At 34.3% G+C, this 24,173-nt stretch overlaps 2 protein-coding genes across 4 annotated transcripts in view; one reads left to right on the forward strand and one right to left on the reverse strand.

Moving 5' to 3' along the window:
- The first annotated feature begins 254 nt into the window (after positions 1 to 254).
- LOC108723374 (uncharacterized) lies at positions 255 to 3,149 on the forward strand. Its single transcript, XM_018449088.1, has 4 exons — positions 255 to 588; positions 1,554 to 1,735; positions 1,876 to 2,244; positions 2,769 to 3,149. Exons 1-4 carry the CDS (start codon positions 270 to 272, stop codon positions 3,000 to 3,002), a joined length of 1,104 nt encoding a protein of 367 aa, XP_018304590.1. The 5' UTR covers positions 255 to 269; the 3' UTR covers positions 3,003 to 3,149.
- Positions 3,150 to 3,225: 76 nt separating this feature from the next.
- Positions 3,226 to 24,173, reverse strand: part of LOC108723373 (uncharacterized peptidase C1-like protein F26E4.3) — a 23,067-nt gene continuing 2,119 nt past the window's right edge. Inside the window, exons 1-8 of one of the 3 annotated variants that reach the window (XM_018449085.1) lie at positions 9,994 to 10,063; positions 7,614 to 7,912; positions 7,298 to 7,361; positions 7,014 to 7,212; positions 5,965 to 6,260; positions 5,223 to 5,422; positions 4,785 to 4,939; positions 3,226 to 4,493 (exon numbers count right to left, since the gene is read on the reverse strand). In XM_018449085.1, the coding sequence (XP_018304587.1) occupies positions 4,374 to 4,493; positions 4,785 to 4,939; positions 5,223 to 5,422; positions 5,965 to 6,260; positions 7,014 to 7,212; positions 7,298 to 7,361; positions 7,614 to 7,912; positions 9,994 to 10,034 (1,374 nt within the window). In that variant the 5' untranslated portion in view covers positions 10,035 to 10,063 and the 3' untranslated portion in view covers positions 3,226 to 4,373. Of the gene's footprint in view, positions 4,494 to 4,784; positions 4,940 to 5,222; positions 5,423 to 5,964; positions 6,261 to 7,013; positions 7,213 to 7,297; positions 7,362 to 7,613; positions 7,913 to 8,060; positions 8,372 to 9,993; positions 10,064 to 24,173 lie in introns of those variants that run through there. The other 2 variants (XM_018449087.1, XM_018449086.1) reach the window with 2 other exon arrangements.

Consider the following 24,173-nt stretch of genomic DNA (forward strand, 5'->3'; position numbering starts at 1 on the left):
AAAAATAAATAAATTAATTAATTTTACACATAAAAGAAATAGAGTGTTGTCGTGCAAAAAAGATTTATGCGTCTACACATTTGCCGTTTCACCTAGTTGCACCCCCACGGAAGATTCCGCGGCGACGAAACGGCGCGGTCGCAATATCGAGCGACCCGGTGACCTCTGCGACTGGTGGAATTGATTATTTTCAAGTGAGAGAGTGAATCCCCCCTTTAAAATATATGTAACGTCAGCTATAGGCATAACGTTCGTCTAAGTAGTCCATCATGGAGAGTCGCTCAGGTAGCATAAAGGACCCGATGTATTATCCGGAGAACGACGGCACGTCGAGCGGTGGTGGCGAACAAGACAAGAGTCAACGCAGCTCGCTCGGCAGCCAGGAGATCAGCCTGGACGACAACAATGCGCTTAAAGTACCTCGCAAATTCATCACCAACTGGCGGCAGGCCTGCGATCGTACGCGAGATCGGACCAAGGATCTTCTGAAAAGATGGAGAACGACCAGCAGCAACGTCGACGAGCTCGCCGTCGCGCCCGTCGTCGCCCCCGAACTGGAACAGCCCGGTTGGAGCGTGCACGTTTGGAGTGAGTCTGTCAGATTTTAATTTGTTAATTTTAATTAATCGTTACTTATATCTATATAAGTCTGTTCTTTTTAGCTAAAGTTCTTGCACGGGTCATCTTTCTTCCTTTTCTCTCCACGTTGGAGAGAAAAAGAGAAAAGAGATGAACCGTGCAAGTTCAACTAAAAAGAACAGGCCTCATTTTTACTAACGTAGATTAACTCTAATTTCACTTTAACTTATTTTTTATCTTTTTCTAATTTTAAAAGTTAGAAGGTAAAAAGTAATGTATACGATGTACGTTTTCCTGCTGGATTATTTGTGTTTTAGTAAATTACTAGAAATTCTATGCGTTCTGTGTGGTCCAATTTTAGTTATAATTTATTAAAACGCAAGAAATTCAGTAGAAAAAGAAACATCATGTGCCGCGGGTTTAAGTTGAACCGAAATAGAGTTAATTTACATTGCTATATAGAAAGGAGAATTAATCTTGCAGTTATATTTTTTTACAAAATTCACTTTCAAAAATTCAATTTTTTATTTTGACAAAATTTATAGTAGTATTATTAAAAAATTAACTGTTTTATTTTTTTCTTATTTTCTTATATTTCTATTCTCTCTAAAAAAAAAAAAAGAAATTTACAATAATAAATTAGTTATAAAGTCAGAAATTATAAAATGCTTGATATAATCGAGGCAAATCTCATTTTGCATTATATAGCGTAAAAATATTATTATATTTGTCGAAATTACATTACAAACGTATTAATTTATTTAGTATTAATTTATTTAGTAATGCCAATTTATTCTGTTATCATTTAACAAATAATTAAATCATTAATATCTGTTAGTTGATTTATTTACTAATAACAACATTATACTTAAATTATTAATTCATTTATTATTGTCATTTTCTGTTATTCTCGCGATGAGGATATTGATCATCAAAATTAAAATTATTATATGATTAACTATCGTGTTCTATAGCGACCTGGGTGAGCCGCTTTCCGAGTGACGACAGTTTATCCGCCATTGAATTCAGTAAAAGTGGGGGCTCGGAGTCCTTAGCCCCCATTCAACGTGATAAATTCTCTCACTTTTTTACGTATCTCTTAGACCACGATAAAGATGGTTACATCAATAGGAAGGATTTTTCGTTTTTCTCCGAGGTACACTTTGCTTTCAAAAATTTGATTTTCCATTCATTCTTATATAAAATAAAAATGTAATATTAAAACAACTCTGCAGCTTTTTAATCATCGAGACATCTACACAAAAGAAATAAACTTTTTTTTTTTTTTTCGGAAAGCGTTTGAGAAGATTTGCTGACTGGTCTTGGAACGGCCCGGAGTATCTAAGGCTTCTAGAAATCGAAAACGGATTCGCCGGATTGATCCTTCAGGATAAGAAAGAGCCCGCGGAGCCGGATAAAAAGATTAATCTCGACGTCTGGTTATCCTGGTGGGCGCAGGTCGTCGCACCACCGGACGGTGCTAGTTACAACGATATGCCGTTCTGGATTAAAGTTATGCCCAGAGTATTTTTCCTCGCCATAAATAGCTCCGGAAGCGGGATGATCAGTAAGAAGGAACTCGCGGCCTTTTATGGTTCCGTCGTCGGCTTGGACACCGACAGGATAAACAAGTGCCTGGATATCGCGTACAATTCTATGACTTCGGTTAGTTATATTTCTAAAATAATTTCATAATGAATTAAAATTGTAATTTAATGCGACTAAATTTTTTATCTGTATCGAGTAGATATTTTTTTAAATTTTAGATAACGAGAGAGTTTAAACGAATAAATATATTAGGATTTGGAGGATTAAGAAAAGTCGTAACTTTAGGAAGTAAAAAGTCTTATACACAATCTACAATAAGCCATTAATCTATAGGTCCACTTTGTTCTAATCTAAATGCGCAAATTTGCTTTAAAAAATCGTAAAGCTGTAAGAAATTGACCAATCACAGTTGAATATGAGAAAAATAATCGACTATGATTGTGGCCAATTTCTTACAGCTCGATGTCTTACGATTTCTTAAAGTAAGGTTGTGCAGGATCTAAACTAATAGCATTATTGCAGAAAGAACATTATAAATTCTTTTATATTTCTTTATTATAAATTCTTATTACTTCTTTATAATAGCAATTAATCCTTAATAATTAAAATTTGTTAATAACGATAGGAAAACTTCGTTTCAGAATGGAGACCATCCTCTTGGTTGGGCGCAGTATCAGTTAATATTCGCCAATTTCTTGTTCGGCCGCGGCCCCTTCGGACCGGGAGAGCATTTCCTGGGCATGACGGATGCTTGCATGATTCGCGGTAATACTATACCATTCCCCATCGATTATTCCGCGATGAACACACCGCGGGACAAATTAGAAGTGTACAGTCCCCATTGCAAGAGCAACAGGCGAAGCGTCGTAGTCTGACAATGAAGTCAACGTAGGAAAGTTCCTCTTAATTAGTGATGCAAAACGTGCACAATCGTCCCTCGAGTGCCTAATACTGCGTGTTATATGCCGTATGTATTTGATACAAATTATTTTAGTCAATTACAGAAAGAACTCGATAGGAAAGAATTGAAGGAAATTATATTGTCCATCTTGCACAAGTTTGTACAAAAAGCTCGATTATCTGTTAAGAACATAATTAGTGGTATCACATCCTAATACACTATTACACTGCCATTTACCTTATGGGAGCATCATCACGGAAAAATTAGATTGAGTGGTTCAGCAAAGCTATAGCTTGCTGCGCGAGTTTAACATCTATAATGCAAGAAAAGATTTGACGGTTTAACGAAGAAATTATATCTGTAAGCAGTTTTTAGTATGCTAATTCAGCTAATTGCTACAATGAAAATTGCCAATGGAACAAGTTTTCTTCATTACAGCGACAAAAGAACGCTATCTTAGTTAGCATGTTTTATTAAAAATTTTGATCTATTGAACTGACTTTCATAGAAAGTTATCTTTGCTATATTAACGGTACTATATTACAAATTACAACAAATGTGATTACCTATAATCGCTATTTTATTCAGTTGTACAACTTTGCTACTTTGACGTACAAAACTGACTGTTTACATACTACGACTGAAGATTTGCTGAACCAGTGAAGTTTCTAATTGTTTTAATATATATGTTTTCCATGACGAGTATTCCTCACACATAACGTACGTGTGTCTAATTTTAAAAATAGAACACAAAAAGGTTTAACTGATTAAATAAAAAAAACGCAATTAAACGCAAAGTATTTAACTCCGCGAGTAGAAGTATAATTGTATCGTTTAACGAAGTGAAAAAGAGACTATTACGTACTTATAAAATTTATTTCAAGCGCTTGGCACTTAGTACTTCTTACACATCGAAGTCACCGCGACACGTGGATGATATTACGTGAAAGAGATATGACTTTTGCTACAGCATATCGATCATCAACGCGTAACGGTGAGAGCGTTTCTATGTAAAACGATTATTGTTGTCTACGAATAATGAGAAAATAACGATGATATTTTTTTCAACTATCCACGTACTTATATTAAATATTTATAAACAACTCTGTCTCCCTCTCGTTTCTGCCTCCTTCCCTCCCGATCCTACGTGTAATAAGGCATGTACGGATCAGGCAATTGGATCACATACTTTCGAACATCGATGTATCGTTCATTGTCCCCGATGGCAATCGCATCATTGCGCATGACGATGGACCGACGACGGAGATTCAATAAATGCACCAACAGTGTTATGACAATCGGATATTCTAGTACTTTGGTATTTTCCTCGTTTCTTTTCTTCTTTTTATATCGTCTTGGCCCATACCGCCAACACGTACGACTCGATCTCGCATTCGTTCGTTCCCCTTTGGATCTTAAAGAGCCCGTTTTCTCCCCAGTTGTATCCCCAGGAATTTACGACCAGCTGAAAAAAAGATTAAATTTCAATTATTTATTATTTTAAATCGCAATAATTTATAATACGTTCTAGCCAGAAATGATTAGTCGATCAATGCCAATTTAGTAAATATTCCTAGCGGAATTAATTGTTTCTAATTATTTTAACTTTTCAAAAGTTGGGACATTTTTACGGTATTCGATGATCACGTATAAAAAAATTATGTACATTTGTGCCACTTCTTAAACCTTTTCTTTTTTCTCTTAGACCGTTATAAATGTTATCGTGTGATATGGGTGTGATATCGTGTAAACTTACCCAATATTTGAGCGGTGGACCGCGATAAGACCTCTCTTCGCCCCAACCGATTATTCTTACCGAGTGATAACCGGAATCATGTAATTCCGCACTTTGAGAGTGCCTATATACTCCGTTTTTGTAAACGAAGAAGTCTTGGTAGACTCTCATGGTAGCTTTAAAAAAAAAAGACATTACTTTATATAATATTCTCTTAATATCGCGCAACATTATACCTCCTTCAACGGAACATAACTTACATAACGACTTTAAATGTCAATACATCCGAAGGGGAATAAGAAAAAAATAATGTCATACTGATTGAATCATGAATAAAAAAAATAGCATAAATTGTATCAATAATCGGCCAATATGATGTACTGATATTATTTTAACTTTCTTGTTCTTGCGATTTTAGAATTTCGATTAATGGGTGACTGTTTGAGTTATAGCGACTACCTTGCACTGGTCCAGAGGTCAGGATCTCCTGCATAATGTCAGTCTCGTTGCCCAAACGGTAAGCCGGCCCGACCTTGTACAATTCTGTTCTCAGCGGGTTTGGTGGCTTTCGACAACCGGCGGCCTGTAGGTTGCTTCTTTTACGTAGTTTGCATTGATCGTTCTTACCGGTCCAAGGATAACAGTCCTTATCCACCAGTCTGTGACAGGAACATTAATGATATTAAAGTCACGTGTTTGAGCAGAAATTCACTATAGTGCATTATAGGACAAAGCGCCTTTTTAGACACGATGTAAAATAATAATATATATTAAAGATCTCTTTAAATCAATTTATTGTTGAATCAAAATGATCTATTATATATATATATATATATATACACTTGTAATTAATATACAAATAATAAAATTTATGATCAAGATTGTGTGTAGATACAATTAAGAATATTGTTTAACATTTAAAAGAGAATGCCATAGCAAATTCAGTCACTTACAGTAGCGCATACTAAAAGCTGTTACACATGAAATTGATAAAGTTAAATGTAAAAACGTAATGAACATTTTAAGCGATTAAACATTGTCACATTATTTAATACAGTATAAATGTATTGTTTTATTATCAAAGTTCATTGTATTATCAATACTACTACATTTAGGTACTTTATATAAAAGCAGCCTTTAATTTATACTGATCCAGTGGGAGTGATTGAATTCATTCACCGTTAGATTGTAAAAAAAGTACCCGAATTTTCTCATGAAGAGCCAAGCGCGATCAAGATAACCGCCTCTGCAGCCTTGTTGTCCTCTATTGTTGCAAGAGAGCAGATGCTGGGCACTCAGCTCTGCATCCTCGGCACCTTTGCTCATGATGGAGAACCTGTCGGTCGCAACGTCGGCCGTGGATATGGCCCAGGACGCGCCGCACCATCCTTGATCATGAACACCGGATACGTCGCGTGACCAGCGCGTCCTGGAGTTGAATTCCCGCGGCAGTGCATCCGGATCGTAAATACGTCGCACCGGGTTCATTTTATACACCTACGCAAAAGAAAGCAGTGCATCATAGAACGAAATGTACTTTCAGACACGACATTGAATAAATTAATATATTAAAAGTCTCTTTAATTATTCAAGCTAACCCATTGTCGAAATCAAAATGATCTATTTTATGCTTGTAGTTAATCTATAAAATAATAGAATCCATGATGAAGATTGTGTACAAATTAAGGGAGCTTTAAGCGAGATGGCCCTGGGACCTCTTTGATCGCATGTTTCATTTACCTGCACGCACTTTGACGGATCTCATTTACAATCGGGGAAAAGATATTCGCGTCCTCGAGCAATGAGTTCAGGCATTTTAAAGAACTAAAAGACGCTGTAAGCAACGTCGTTGGGTGCTTTCTTATTCATGAGAGCCCCGCAGTAAAGTACAAAAGATTGCTTTAGCCATTAGAATTTTAACTTTGGTTGCACAAGTTAAGCAATTGACCTAATCTTACATGGTATTGCGTCTATAGACAGCCACGTGTTAAGGTTTCCTTATTTTGAATTCATCGAGTATAAAGAGAGTTTCGTGCAAGTCCGCTGTATAAAAACTTTCCGTTCCTACAGCGATTTTTAAATTGGTCTTCTTGAATAATTGATTGTCGCTTTTAAGCGTATTTTGCTGTGATCAGGTTATAAAGATTCACTGTCGAGGAAAATATTCAGCAAATGTTTTATATGCGATAATTTATGGACAGACTTTTGATTACTTAAACCCGATCTCAGTAATGATTCTAAAACACTCACTGATTGTGAGGGATTGAGAGTGCCCAGACGAAGCTCCACACCTTCCCGAAGTGTCCTTCCCCAGAATTCAGAATAATTGCCCGCTTGCCAACCTAGAGTAGACCCTTGCAAATTGAGCTCCTCCATCAACTCCGGCTCGATCAAACAGCGATTCTCCTCGCAGAGCATTTCGGCGCGCTTGTCAAGCGACGAGCATTTACTGCAATGTAAATAAAACTTACAGAATATTCGCACGGGTACTTTTTCTCGTTTATTTACATTAAAAATGGAAGAGAAGATATTACCATATGTTACAATTAACTTTCACCGTTTGCCCGTAATAATATTCTTTTCCTTGGAAGAAGCATACTGAAACAACACACGAGAGACTTTAAAAACATAAACTTAATTAACGTATCGGTGGTAAAAAAATATGAACAGTTACATTATAATCCATCATTGTAAACAATTATGCAATTTCAATGCTTGAGACTTATTTTTTTCAAATGCAAGATAAGTCTAATTATACAAACACACATTAAATAAATTATTATAATAGATTATTATAAATTTATATACGTCTAAATTTTATTTCCATAATTGTATTTTACATATACGAACTCCTTAGCTCCTCGGGTCCCGATGTGGTGGTTGGCAGCCCTCTGCAATGGTACCAGTAATCTGGACAGCAGTCTTCTTCGCGAGTTCGGTTACAAAAATCGTCGCAGTAGCACAACGTCTTGAGGATCGGCGCGCTGCATTCATCCTGTCGTCCTGGGCAACAACTGCCTTCAAGATACCTCGAAGCACAATACGGTCCCGGTGGCAGTCCAGAATAATCCGGGATGCCTTTCACGTCGGAGGGTATAAAGAACACAAAGGCGATGAATACTAAATTTTGGCAGTGTGCGGTCCACATCCTGAAAGGATCATGTATTTTATAATGAATAACAAATTTTTTACTAAAATCTTTTTATGTTTTCTTCTTTTAGCATTTATTCTAATTTCTATATATTTTATTTTAATTTCACGACCTATTTTTATCTAATTTTAAATAATTTAATTTACTCTAATGAAACTTCTCAGTCCTTTCGCTAACTTCGCGCAACTTCGAGAGACACCAATGTCGCATAACCAGGTGTGCTCAAGCGGTATGTAGGGTTCGGTAACAACTGGCAATTGACAACAATAACGCTGCCAAGAGTTTGCAATGTTGGGGCCGGCCGCGAGACGCGTCATCCCGTCTGCTTTGGAACGACTTCAAGGTGTTGGCAGCTTAAATGCTGCATGATTCGTCATAAGACATTCTAGAGAGAATGATGGAAGTCTTTCTAGACTTGTGCAACGTCTCCACGCATAACATTCTACCGAACAAACCGTTCAATCTCTCTCTTTGACTTCTAATTCTTTTATTTGAGAAATCTGTTTTTACAGCTGTTTTTTTATAGCCTTTTTATAGATTTTATAGCTATAAAAATTTATAGTTTTTTATAGCTTTCAAAGTTTTTTTTTATAGCTTAGAAGTCTGTTTTTTATAATTGAATTTAGTATATACTTTTTGTACTTAAAGTGAAATAGGTATATGTTTGAAGTTTGGCAAAAGGGAAGAGGAATTTTCTAGTCCAATCTAGTGTAGCAATAAAAAATAAACCTTAGAAGAGTCGACAGAGTATGAAATTGCGGGAGTTTAATTTAGACGATATTCCACGTTGTATATAAATAGCGATTTGGAGATTTCCTAGATATGTATCTTTGTACTCTCTCTTTTAAGACCAACTTCTGCGATGTTTAACCCTTGGATATTTATTATCTTCTTTATTAATCTTATGTTAACTTTATTAAAAATTGTTTAATCATAGATTAAAGATATAGTTAGAAAATAATTAGTTAAAAATAACATCTCGGAGCTTATAATCAATTTTTATTATAATAATAAAAAAGACTTAAATTTAACTCTATTCCCTTTATAATCAATCTCTGTCAATAAGGCAAATATACATCGAGAAATTTAATAATTTAAGATTAGATTGAAACAATTCGTTCGTTGACGGCGATTCAACTGTTTTCATCGCGGCAACGAGCTTAACGCTATTACCCGCACAATCCATGCGATCGTCTATTACGGATCACGTAACTCTGAAACGAGTGTCACCCGAATCAGCTGCATTATAATATTGATGAAATTTACCAGACTGGAACGAGGATTGTGAATTCAGCTTCCTGAGTTCGGACAAGCGCACGCGCTTGCGTAACGATACCGATTTTCCAGCCGATGGTACTTAATTAAATTTAAATACGCACATGCACTTCTCTATAAGATACAAATCACACACACAAACATACGTAGCAGAATTACACTCTTCAGGAGTAAACATTTTTCGTAAAAAGAAATAGGCACAATATTTACTTTTAGTGAACAAAATTTAATTGCTTTTGACTTAAACTATCACATCTCATTAAACAAACTGAGACTTTTACGGAATAGACGGTTTTGTTGAAATATCTAAAAATTCAGTTAGATACGGATCTAAAAATAATTGTATTAAACCATATCAAAATAATCATACAGGACGCTCAAACTAGTTACTAAAATGTCAAAACTTTTTGCAGGATTGTTCATCGTGCTTACTTTCTAAATTCTTTGAAGTGGAATCTCACTCTAAAGAGAACATTGAGCTAGTCTTTCAAAAAAATAGTTTAATTTTCTTTAAGGGTGAAATTTTACTCTTCAAAGAAGGTTTCTAAAAGATTTAGAAAGTAAGTTTCCTACATAATTATTTTGATGGTCCAACAAAATTATTCTCAGATCTGTATCTAGCTAAATTTTTCAAATACTTCAGCAATAATCATTCTTTTTCGTATTCTTAAGATTAAAGAAAAATTGATTAGAAATTAGTCGAAGAGTCACAGGAGTCGCGACGCGTTCGCGAAAATTTACATAATCCGTATAACATTCTTATAATACATGAAGCGCAAAATTATTCTACTCAACGATGCGTACTCCAGTGTGTTCCTTGTTCTACATGCTTCAGAGAACTGCATCGGCAGCTGCTTCTGTGCGCGTATAGATGACGAAGGATCTCTCGAGTGTCCCCGATCGCGCGTACTCTTCGCGGAGACGAGCGTCTTCATTGAGAAACGGGCAATTAATGCAAATAATCTGTCGCCACGCGGGAACGCATAAGTGGGTCGTTCGTTTGACCCGTCTTTCCCCGACACGCCACAAAGTGTCCTCAAGTCGTCTTCGCGCGCCATTGACGCAATAAACGGTAATTTACCCACAAATGACAAATCCAAATAAAAAAATGAAAAATATCAGAGAGCTCGTTATCTCCAGGTCCGTGACCCAGCCCCCTTGTCCGGCAAAAAGAAGAAATAATATTAATTAGTGTAAGGACAAAAGCAAACAGAAGATCGTAAAACTCTAGTTAAGAACCCGCGAGTCGAATAAAAGAATAATAGGCGCAACGGTGCGTCTACGAGACCGCTGACCCATGACATCAGCGTCGCGCCCTACGAAGGTCACAATAAGGACATGCTCGGACGACAGACGAAAGAATGTTAATTAAAAACGGAGTCTAAGTTAAACGAGCTTACGGTCGACGAACAACCCCGAGATATACATCACCGAATCATAAAAAAAAGTAAATTAAAGAAGAGGAGACTCAATAGGGCTTTGTTTGGTGAATTTATAAATCACCTATATCTACATGTGGAATCTCAGAGAAATTGAATTTGCATTTTGAGATCCTTCTCCCGCGTAAACGTGCGAAGTCCATATTCGTCTGTCTGGAGCGCACATGGAAAGAATAATTTATACGAACGATTTTGCTGAAATATCTAAAAATTTAGTAAGATACAGATCTGAAAATAACTTTATTGAGCCACTAAAATAATTACACATAGGAATCTCAAGTATGATGAGCAAGTTACATAAAGATTTGACGTTCTAGCAACTAGTTTGAGCGTCCTACATAATATTATTTTGACGAACAGAATTATTTTCAGATCTGCATCAAGCCTGTAAATTTTTAGATATTTTAGCAAAATTATCCTTTCTGTGCATCTCTAATCGTTTGAACGCCGATATGATAAATAAACATGAGGAGATATAAGATCTGTTTTCTATAACTGAACTAGTATACACATACCTTTGGAACTTGAAATGAAATAGGTATATATTTGATATTTGAAAACGAGAAAGAAAATTCTAGTGTAGTCTAATAATAAAAGCAGGAATAAAAGAACAGAGCTATACGGAGAGAACAACTTTGTTTAAAGTATGTATTTAAAAATTTAGCTAGATATAGATCTGAAAATAATTTTGTTGAGCTATCAAAATAATAATGTAGAAAACTCAAGCATGATAACAATCCTGCCAAAAGTCTAGTAATCAACTTGAGTGTTATATATAATTATTTTGATAGGCCAACAAAATTATTTTTAGCTTTCTCTCTCTCTCTCTCTCTTTTTCTGTATTTAATTAAATTTTTAAATACTACAAAACCATCCTTTCTACGTAGAATTAAACCGTGTGCGCCACACTACTATTATCGATGTCAGTATTCATTGATACGCAAATTTGTCACACTGTGATGAAGCGATAGTAGCAGAAGTCGGTCAACTACTGCCTCCAGGAGGAACACACCGAACGACAGAAGTTGATCAATAATAAGTAGCAAAGTGAAATGCGAGTGGCCTTTGTGCGCGACTCATCTTCCCGAGAACTAAACTCACGGATTCTGGACGTGGTCCAAAGTCATCATTTGCGGATTTGATATATTTCGCGATAACGGGAGAGTCGAATCACCGGACGCTTTGGTAGGTAACTATAACGTTTTGCGTGACTGTGTTGGCCATGTACCGCGACAGCTGTTTAATTTCGATGCACTTGAAATAGCGTGTTGAAAGTTCTCCGCTATTTTCGTTTTGTCGCAATTGAGCCTCTCGCACGTTGACCATGGCACGAGGCTCCAACGAGCTGAAATTGCTAGAATATTTCAAGTTACAATAATATACAAACTTAGTCGAACAATCGGCGAATAAGACCGATGAGATCTGAATGCTAATTAATGTAAGTGGAGTTGACACACTGACGGAAACAGTTCGTTTAACCAACCGGTTCGGAGACTGGCGCGACTCCAGGAGTATTTCTAAGGTTACCAAGGTTAAGATACATGGCTGTTCTAGGACCTCCAAATCAATGAGCCTACTTTAAAGTCAGCCTTGAAAATAGTCAATTTAAAGTTCCTCTGCCGCAGAGAAGATCACAGATTGTATATTTTTATTAGCTGCCTCTTTCTCTTCTCCGGCATCTCATAAATTCCCTTCACCAAGGGTCGACCCGTTAGCTTATAACTTATGAGAGGAATAGTATCTCCCTCTTTTTTATATTGATTGTCTTCGAAATATGTCCGATTAATTACTAGCTGATTATGAGTGAAAACAATCTCATTTTAATTCAAAATAAACTTTGCTTTTTGATATATTAGATATTTTCAAATAAGAATATAATCCTATTTTAGATCGAAGCAGATCTTGGTGTTCAGTAGCATTCATATGCAAATTTGCAAATACATTTTTCAATTCCATCAACTGCTCGCCGAATCGGTTTATCGGATTTGAAACGCAATCATAAATTGAGGTCAGAAATAACATCACAAATTACGTTGATCGTCAATTTTTAATAATGATGCTAATAAGCATTATTACAATATTAATATACAGAACTGAAAAATGTATTTGCAAATTTGAATAAACACCAAAATTCGCTTAGACTGAAAATAAGATATATCCTTTCTATCACTTGATTTATTCTTACTCTAGATCTAATTTCAACTTATAATTGTTAGATATTTTCATTATTCAGTCAAGAAAATTTGTTCATTTTTTATCAGTGTGTATAAAAATCTACATAAAACAGAATGACTTCATCAATCTGCAGTATGATACTCTATGAAGCTATCATCCACTTGATTGATTCTTAACCACCGCGCAAGCATCGCTGATCGTAACTTTTTCCTCGGCACAGACCAATTTTGTTATCACCTGGCTATCGTCCGGAGCGCGCAAAAATCGAGCTTTAGGGCGTATTAGGTAACGCGGAAAAAATACCAGTAAGTAATGTATAATATTAATCAGTTATTTCAGATATTATCATTCATCACTGCATATAACAAAACGTTCTTGACCCGTTTAGCCCCATTAACAGTGAATTCATACTGCAGTCGCGATTTGATCCTGCCCACCTACAACGGTCAGACGTCTACACGATTGTTAATTACTTGCGCGAATCTCCTTCTTCGTGTCTGAATCGCGCCTGATGCGATTCGTACCGTAATATTACTTGGTACAGACGCAAATAAGGAGGCACATGTCGTTTCCAGGAATACCGTTTCCACGATTCTTCGCTGCTCCATTTTCCGCATTGCAGTGTTTCCTACTGTCTGTTTATATCATTATGTATTTATTTCATTTTATTATTATTATTATTATTTTATTTATCAATTCCCGAAAGAAATAATACTTTTTTTTGCAAAGATTGAATTGTCTAACGATGTAAAGATGTGAAAAGATTTGAACTTTTACGAAATCAATGCAGCCTTTAAGCCGTTGCAATATGTAGGAAAATATAAAGGTAATCATCAATAAAAAGATTCGTAACATCATTGATGTTACGTGGCTTGACCGCCACAGATCAAAAGTGGAGAAGTATCGCTGGTATACAGCTCTCACGTATCGATTAATCGTGTTTTGCGTGACGTCAGATCCGAGATTGCTTGATGAATATCGTCGATGGAAAGCTATGCAACCTTTATCGCTACGTTTTATTATTGTGACCGACTTTCCAAATTCAAAGTCGGTCAATTTAAAGAAGAGAGTTTCTTTGAGCAGTTCCTTTATCATAGATTATTCTATTAATCTATTGATTATACCGAATTAACTAAAAAATTGGTGGTTTATATGATAGCGAAAGATCAACTTGCTGAAGTATCTAAAAATTTTGGTAGATACAAATCTGAAAATAATTTTGTTGGATTATTAAAATAATTATATAGAACGCGCTGAAGTACACATAATAAACAATGCTATAATAAATGTCGACATTCTAATAATTATAATTTCTACATATTTTAATAGTTTAATAAAATTATTGTTAGGTTTGTATCTGAAAGAAATTTACTAAATCTTATCATATTTCTTTAAATAATACTAACAAAGTAAACATTTATTTACAGTAAATAAAAATTTACTCAATAAAAAAATGAGTTAAATCAAATCAATGATTTTGTTGTATCAAATAGATATATGTTTATATTTAGTAAATATTTACTTAAAATTATTCAAACAAATATTTATTAAAATCTGGTATTTTTTCAGCGTAGTTAAATTTTTAGATACTTTAACAAAAACTTTCCTTGTATAGATAACGCTAGCAACGTGTTAATTTTTTTTAAGATAGAAATAAAAATTTTGTTGTAAGTTTTACGAAAGATAAATATGATATAATTAAGCAGTATATTAAACCGATATATTGCTGATATAAAAATCATCTGAAAGAAAATTATTTAATTGTAGCAATCAATGTGTTATCTCTCTGCGGTATGGCATAAAGTGTGCGCTATGAAAAATCGTAAAATTTTTATTCACACTTGTATCGCTCCCTGATTGATGCCGACAGCCGAAGCAGTAGCGGTGACGAGTGAGATCAGCGCAGGCGAAGCCGCGCATGGTGTTGCGAGTGACGCAGCCTCTCTGATTAAATGCAACGCGTGTCTTCGATTAGACGGCCAGAGCGGTCTTTACATCATAATTATAGATTAAATTCCATGAGCATCGCGTCAACTCGCTCGTGCGTTCGCGCCACGCCATCGGATAGAAATGAATTAATCGCATCTTTCACCGAGCGAATTATTTCTTCATGCCGGGAAGTCGGAGGCTGTCACTTCCGCAAGTCGCAGGTTTTTCCCCATTTTTTTCATTACACACATCCGCCTGTCATCGAATCGGTTGCGTGATTCACCCGTGGCTGATACAACGCTCGGTTACGCGATTATTATACTTATAGATTGTACGTCAACCGGCGATTGTCCTTCAAATTATTACTCTTGATGAATCCATCAATCCTCTCTTTCCTTGGAAAAAAAGATCTTCTCTTCACCAGGTTTCCAACGAGTATGTAGATTTCGATGGAAAACCAGTATCGATCTCTGATTCCCTTTTAGATCCTCGATGTTCAATACTCAAAGCTTCCGCATATTATATTTATCTCGTAATTTTCTCTTATCACATGGAAAGAACGATTTTACTGAAGTACCTACAAATTTAAGTATAGATACAGATCTGAAAATAATTTTGTTGAATTATCAAAATAATTATGTAAGACGCTTAAGCATAATGAGCAATGCTATAAAAAATGTTGACATTTTAACGACCAATTTTAACGTCCTACATAATTATTTCGATAATGTAATAAAACTACATATTTTCAGAGCTGAATCTAGCTAAATTTTTAAATATATATATAATTTACCAAAGCTGTTTTTTTTTCATACACTGACAGAAATGTTTTGTGTGATATATGACTTATGAAATTTTCTTACTTTTTAATTGAAAAATTTTGTTCCAATCAAGATTAGGTTATTCTAACTTCTTACTTTTAACTTAGATTTCACTTTTCAATTTAAACTTTACTTACTTTTTAATTAAAACTTTCTTATTTTTTAATATTTAAAAAGTTTTTGTAAGTCACATATCATACAAAATATTTCTCTCATGTGTACATTACGTATATTTTATTCATTTATTCCCCGCATTTTCCGAAGAGACTGCAGTTGATCTTTAAGTAAAATTTTTTAATATAAAATTTAAAAAACCACAATGTAGAGCGAAGCAGAGCTAAATTTCTTCGAGGAGGACAAATTTCGAAATTTCTACCGGCAATCTTTCGCTTATGCTAAGCAGATTGACAACAACGTTTGCATACATTCATAAGGCGGAGGGTATTCTGTAATCCTTGGCAGCAGACTGATTATTAAGCGCGCCATTAAACGCAATGACATAACACGATATCAATGCTCGCGTCAACGTATAAGACGACCGGCGTACAGAACCGGCACGCGTAAACTTTCTCGCATCATTTTCTTTCGCGAAGGATACTGGGCGCCGCAGAAAAAGTTAAAACGCTCCTTCACATTCTTCAATTTTTCTAATCAATCTCAATTTATAACTTTATAATAATTAATCTTTCTCTCTACTTTGCTTCTAGATAGAGCATCAAAAATTTTTTTTAAATCTACAATATATGAGCACTTATTTTCGATGCATTTATTTTCACACAGTTTGCAGGAATTTAATTTCATAAAAATTCGAGGAAATTAATTGTAATTTTGCTCTCTACTTTGCTTCTAAGTAACGTCGAAAGTTTCTTCTAATCTACGAGCAGTATTTATTTTTAGCGCATTTATTTTCACACAACTTGCGGGAATTTAATTTCACAATAATTCGAGGAAATTAATTCTAATTTTTCTCTCTATTTTGCTTCTAAGTAACATCGAAAGTTTCTTCTAATCTGCAATATACATTAGTATTTATTTTCGGTGCATTTATTTTTATACGGATTGCAGGACTTTAATTTCATAAAAGTTTAGGAAAAAATTAATTCTAATCTTTTTTTCTACTTTGCTTCTACATAAATAGCGTAAAAAATTCCTTTTAATCCACAAAAGAGCTCCGGTGCATTTATCTCTACACGGATTGCAGAGATATATTTCGAGAGAATGATGATCGTCCCGAGGGAAAAGATTGAAATGAGCACGTATCTACTTCTTTCGTGTAGGTATTTCTGAATGCGTTCGAGCATTCCGTCCCGCCGGATATTGGAAAAATAAACGGACCGACGTATAAAGCCCCTGCTTTATATTCTGCTTTTGCTTATTTTTATGGATCGTAGAAAAAGCGTGTACGGGGGAAAATATATCGGAATTAAAAGATTCTCTTGCGGTTCGATCTTTGCTCCTTTTTTTACGGCAGCTTTTTTGCGGACATTGATGAGAATCGCATCTTCCTTTTGTGTCCGTTGTCGACGTGGAATAAACTCGAAGCAAATAATAACTGTAGCGTCTGATTGACTCTGATTGATGCAACTACGGAATTTTTCACGTTTTCGACTTCCTTCTTGGACAAAAAAATGCTCTCAGTCACTTTATTCTCGAAAAATATTGTATATGAAAATACTAGAGAAATCTTCCACACAACATGAAATATTTCAAAAATATTTATAAAATATTTTATTACAAGATTTGAAATATTTCCGAAATTTTTCATGAAATATTTCTGAAATATAAATTTATCCAGAATATCAAAGTTTTTAAAATATTAATTTTTTCAAAACGATTTTATGTTCAACATTGAGAATGACTTCGTTTGATGTCGCCGTTTAAGAAACGTTTGTTTTTTAAAATTTGTTTATTAAATGCATTTGTATTTGGCTCGTAACTCTTGTTTTTGTATATTTGATTTTAAAATATTCTTTTTTTTACTATATTTGTAGAATATTTCTAAAACATTTTTGTTAAATATTTTAATGCAATATTTTCAAATGTTTTATACAAACGAAATATTTCTGAAATATTTTATATTATGTATATAATATACGTAACGTATACTATACTATTTTCGTACATTTTCGTATACGATATTTTTTGAGAATACAGTCCTAAATCTTTTCTTTCATCAATGTGCATTGCACAAAAAGCAATTGAGATTTATAGACCGATGGAGCAATTATCGCCAGCGTAACGAGCTATTATTGACTTGCAACATAGCTGGGCTTTGTTAAAGAAGTGCGTTTCTGCACGAGGGCTTTCGATCCACGCATTCATAGTCATCGCTCTCAAATAGAGAATCCGAATCGTCGTGCCGGATAGGACGAGCTATCGCTCGCAAGCTCGACCTCTTACATCAACGCTAAGACATGTGCCAGCTGATTCATGCTACCTGCTTTTCTCGTTGAATGAGGAACGACGGGTGATAAATGTCGCATATGTGCCACGAGAAATTGTGCGAACATTTTACACCCCATATTGTGCCCCGCGCGTAATTCCGTCTGTCATCATTTTTTCTGATTGAAAAATTTATCACGACGTTTCAGTTCAATATGTCAATACTTCTCAATTGAAACTCTCCATTGGAATTCAAACGCGGTATTACATACAACGATAATTTTTCAGGAATACATAATATTTGTGAATTTTTAAAATATAATTTTTTATTTTACACACACACACACACAAGTTTATGTTTTTTATTATAACTCTCTTCGTGCAGTCACTTTCAAATAAAGTTGGCAAAAATCGAATTACGCATTCATACTAATCCAGTTTATTATTAGTTGTGTGAGGCTGTTTTCCTTTTCACACGTTTTAAGTTTTATATAAACGGCTCATTGGCTTTTCATTTGCTTGCGCTTCTTTTTAACGTTTATAAAATAAATTTCACTCTCCTCTTTTTTTAAAGCGTGTTTACTGCACGGCGCGCCGCTGTTATTCGCGGCCCTACAAATTGTTAATACTAAAAATAGCGTGTACGTCATATCAAGCAGAAGGACAGGATGATGCGCTGTTGCTCCAAATTCCGCGGTATTATAGATTGTTTGCGTTCTCATACCTCGAGGAAGCACTCATTCTGGAATAGCTTGTAACTTACGCGTATATACGTCATTTCATTGATTTTAATGAATTTCTCATCAAACGTTAGAGGTTTCCTCGCTCATCGTCCCGACGTCGATATCAAAACAACGCTAAATTTAATTGGTAATTAAATCTACTCTCTCTAAAACTTTTAGAATGAATTGGCACTTAAAAATCTCACTCTTAAAGATTGAAAATTGGACCACTCTTTTTCAAGACTGGCTCAATTTTCACTCTTCAGAGTGAGATTTCACTACAAAGAATTTAGAGAGTATATAATATCAAAATTTCATTAACGTCATCGTGCTAAGAATCAACGTTATACTGACAAGAGAAGTTTCACGACTGTCCGGAACCGATTTGATTCTCCATGAAATATGTTGTTGAACACGAAAATCTAAGAGAAACACGTATTTTTTTATACGTGCCCTAACTCATGTTTAAGGGGTGAAACACCCCTTTGAAAAAAAACGATATTTTTCTTTCGAGGCGAATATCGTCGGAAGCATAAAAGATGGAAAAAAACTTTTTAAACAAAAGTTGTACGGTTTCAAGAGTATGAAATCTTCAATGTTGTGACGAAAAAATTTTTTTAATTTTTTTGTGTAACAATTGTTTAACAAAAAATTAAAAAATTTTTTTTCGAAGGGGTGTTTTACCCTTTAAACATGAGTTAGGGCACGCATAGAAAATATATGTCTTAGATTTTTGTGTTTAACAACGTATTTCATGGAGAATCAAATCTGTTCCGGACAGTTGTGAAACTTCCCTTGTGAGCACAATTTTAGAGAACGCGATTAACTTCAAGAGCATATCCAAATCACGTGTCTGACACGCATCTCGTCTTGCAGACATTTATCAACGCCTCTCTAACATCGTAAACTGATTTATTGGACGCGATTAATAGCTAGTCTCTAATAACCGTTCAATGGCGGCGCCTATGATAACGGTAAGTCGCAAATAAGCGCATCCAGTTAATTTATAGCAATGAAGTGTATCGATTTTGCGAGTGTCAGTGCAATCTATGCGTTTATGATACTGGCATAGTGCTTTCTTATATAGATATACGTTCTTAGTTCCACTAATGTACGTATTTCACCGATATTAAAAATCGGAAAAATTATTTCTCTTCTCTTTTACACGTCTACTAGATATTGGTGTGTGTAAATAAAATAATAAAAAAGTAAAAAAAAATAATATAATGAAAAGAGGTGAAATAAAACAAAATAAACATAATTTTTCCCTAATCGATGTGCACAATTTTTTTCTAACAAATAAAATGAAATAAAATACATAACTTTTTTCTGACCAACGTGTATAATTTTTTTCTAATAATTTTTTCTCCATAATAATTTTTTAAAGTTTTGTTGAAGCTCGTATTATATTCCGTCATGTTTATTCCGTGTCATTACGATTTAAAACATAAATTATGCTCGACAATCAAATGCCAGCGCTGCATACGCTGTAAATAAATATAGCGATGACAATCTGCGTGCTCCGTCTTTGATTTCATTATAAACGGATATCTATGCCATGAGACTCCCGCATTCATATTAAGGAGATTATCTCCGATAAAAAAAAAATTAATAAAATTCTGTGTTTGTCGTACGCTCCAGGCGATCGTATGCTCCGCGATACCGAAATCTCAATAACACGTAAAACAGATTGTTCTCGTCATCGTAATCGTAACGACAGGATAATCGTTCAATTATCGTCACGGGACACTCGTTAACGCTTGCCAACTGATGACTATCGGCAAATTGCGGACACGCCTGGCACCGCGCTTTGCTGCCGGTATCGCGATACCGATCTCTCCGAGGAGTGAATTACATGCGGGCGGTGTCGGGGATTACGTCGTAGTGTTGACGCATACGCGATTATGAAACTAACGTGTGCCGTGCACGTTTTCTTCTGAAATAATCAAGACTCCCCCGTCTCCCCAGATTAACGCTTTTGGCGAAATGCGTTTAACGAAACACTTTTTATCAATCAGTTTTCATCAATCAATTTGCATTCTATCATAAAATAAAGTAACTTTGAGATGGGTGTAGCTAGGATTCTGAAGGGGATCAAATTAGAGTTGTGACTTTTGATTTGGGGAAGGAGGATCGAGTAATATAAATTATTGGACTTGTTTTGTTTTATATCATTATTTTTAATTAATTATTGGCGAGTAAACACAAAATAATACATATTTATAATTTACTGTATTTTTCTCTTAAATTTGTAAACTTGATTACTCGAACTAGAAATACTTAAACTTATAATATTAACCATCTCGGATTCTCAAAAAATCTTTTTATAATTTTCACCACCAATTCTTTCTTCAATTCTTTCTTCCAAACTTAATTTCTTGTGAATTTCTTGTTAAGTCTAGTTCATTTAAACGGTAAAGTATGTTTAAATTATTTTTATTCTTTAAGATTTACAGGGCCCCTCATCTCCTTTAACTACGTCCACGAATTTTGGCTCAATCGAGATAACTTTAGACAAAATTTTTTATTTTAAAAAATGCTTAGAGCACACACATCGAAAATCAGGACATTGAACATGAAATTTAAAACATTTTTTAAATGTTTTTTAATGTCTTAAGATCTAATTTTGACATGTATATTGTCTGGACATTATTTCAACCAACCTCGATTTTAAGTCAAAGTTACCCTATTTTACGCGGTACTTTCAACGTCAATTTTTTTTAATATTTCGACATATCTCGCGAATGCATAACGAGAAATCCCTCATTGTGAGATCGCGATGTCGCAATTAATCTTCAAAACTGCCAGGCCACGACGTCCTTGATAAACATTGCGATAATAGTTAGCATTTTACCTCACAGAGTCAGAGCCTGACCTACATCTTGTACGTTTGATAACCGACCTTTTCATTAACGCGGGATTTATTCGCGCCGCAGTCCGTCCATCAAAAGATGTTTACTTTCCGTCGCGACGCGCGTCGAGGAAGATTATTAATACGGTCGCTTGAAGTAGAACAGAATCGTCGGATGGAACTTCTTAGTCGCCGTTTTGTTTTGATGATGCAACTGTGCACCGTGAGAGCTTTAATTGCGCCCGTAAATTTTACCGCTGTCTACTCTGCATGCAGCGGCGGAAGAGTCAACGAAAGGCACAGCTTAAAAATTAATACCGATTCAGCTTGGAAAAGCACGATCTTTCTAAAGGAAAAAAATTTTACACACATTCGATGGAAGCAAATCTTTGTTAATAATGTTTCTCAGAGCTCAATTTTAATAAATATTTACCATTAATCATTAATTTGATTTAACTGTTATATTTTTTATTTAGCAAATATTTACTTTCTCTAAATAAATGTTATACTAAAATTATTCAATAATTATTTATTAAAATTTAATACATTTTCTCTCTTTAAATTTTCAAATACATTTCCGAGTTCTATGAATTGCGCCCCGATTCAATTTATCGGACTTTAAATACAATTATAAGTTGAAGCTGAAAATAATATCACAAGTCACATTGATTGTGAATCTAATAATGATGCTAATAAGCATTTAAAAAAACTTTTTTGCTGTGTTTTAAGATAATTATTAGCATCATTGGATTGACGATCAGTGATTTGTAATATTTCCAGCTTCAATTTATAATCGCGTTTTAAGTCCGATAAATCAAATTAATGTGCAGTTTATATAACTAAAAATTCTATTTAAAAATTTACATAAAAGTACTATTAAGCATCAAATTAATTTCGCTTCAACCGAATATAGAATTCTTTCTATTATATTATTCATTTCCATTTTCCAATTTTTCGTTATTCTTTATAAAGAAGAAATATAAAAGGTATTTAATACGTTTTAGTCAATTGTTATTTCAGGTGAAAAGAATGGAATTATTAGAGAGTGCATTTTATTAAAACTAAAATCAACAACCTGATTTATCTTTTAAATATTATCGAAATAAAATTCTTTCCACGAAATAAACGTTTTAATAATTTAGTTTAATGTTTGTTGGAAGAAATATATATAAAAGTTTTGCGGGAAAGAAATACACATTGCATGCACATTTGTACCAAGAAAGCGAAATGTAGGACAAATACTGATTTTCAAAACGTTCTAAAAATTTTCGTATTTATCGCATGAAATGGAAATAAGTCCGTTCACATTACACGTGCATGGGACGTCAAGAAATATTTGAAATACGTCTGTGATACGCTCCATTTCACCAAGGTGACATTCCATCGAGTGTCCGTAGATAAGGAACAATGCGAGATCGTATCTCAAATTTTTACTTTACAAAGGCTAAAGGCGTATTTCTTACCAGTCATCGCCGCAGTTTCTGAAGCAATCACGGAAAAAATAGATTGGGTAGTTTTCAGCAAATATAGCTGGGCGGGTTCAACACCTATAACTAAGATTTGATGGTTCAACAAAGGAATTATGTCTGTAAGCAATTATCAGTATGCTAATTCAGCTAATTCTTTGCTACAATAAAAATTGCTAATGTGACATTGCTTTCTTCCTTACTACAGCAAAAGTACACGTCATAGCTAGCACGTTTTGTTAAAAATTTCGGATATTGGATTTCATAGAAAGTTACCTTTGCTGTATTAACAAATTTATTGTACTTTACCACAAGTATGATTATTTATAGGTAATTGCTAATTATATTTAACTATATAACTTTGCTACTTTAACATAAAAACTAGCTCGTATATTATGGTTGTAGATTTGCTGAATCAATGAAATTTTTAACACCAAATCTTTTTTCCTATGATTGAAATTACAGCAAGAAAATGCTGATAAATGATTTTTCAAAAATGATATCTTCTTTGAAAGTTTTCCTAACTGAAATTTGAAGTCTTATCTCTCAAAGAATCTGTCATTAAAATTAAGTTTAAGATTTTTATAGCATTTCTCAAGGACAAATTACGTGTAAAGTTTTGCGCTGACATCTTCCCGCTGCAGCCATCGTTCATCGCAACCTTGTAGCGTGGTTTACAGCTCCGCAAGTTGATATCTCGTGTTACCATTGGTTACAATTTAACGCGTATTTATGGAGAAGTCAACTCTATTAATATGCAACTTGGAATATTATCATATATATGAGTAATCGACAAGCGGCTTATTATTAGAGAGACGAAGTTTGAGGGGCAACGGGTGTGCGAGTTTCAAGATATTTATTGTAACAACATATCGTCAGCATTGTAAGAGAAAAAACTTTTATATCTATTTCTTCCATATCTGTGATTATAATATATAATAACATTACTCTATAAATTCTTTGAAGTAGAATCTCGCACTTTAAATAATCAAAATTGAGCCTGTCTTGAAAAAAGTCGCTCAATTTTCAATCTTTCTCTCTTCAGAGTGAAATTTGTTCTAAAAATAGTTTTAGAGAGCACATTATATAAAAATGATTATAAATCATAGTTAAATTATAATATTTACAATATTTTTATGGTAATATAACTTTATAAATTTAAGTCATTTTCGTCCACCTATATATATATATATATATAT

This window comes from Mycetomoellerius zeteki, unplaced genomic scaffold, assembly GCF_001594055.1.
Source record: "Mycetomoellerius zeteki isolate Tzet28-1 unplaced genomic scaffold, Tzet1.0 scaffold232, whole genome shotgun sequence".
NCBI classification, from domain to species: domain Eukaryota; kingdom Metazoa; phylum Arthropoda; class Insecta; order Hymenoptera; family Formicidae; genus Mycetomoellerius; species Mycetomoellerius zeteki.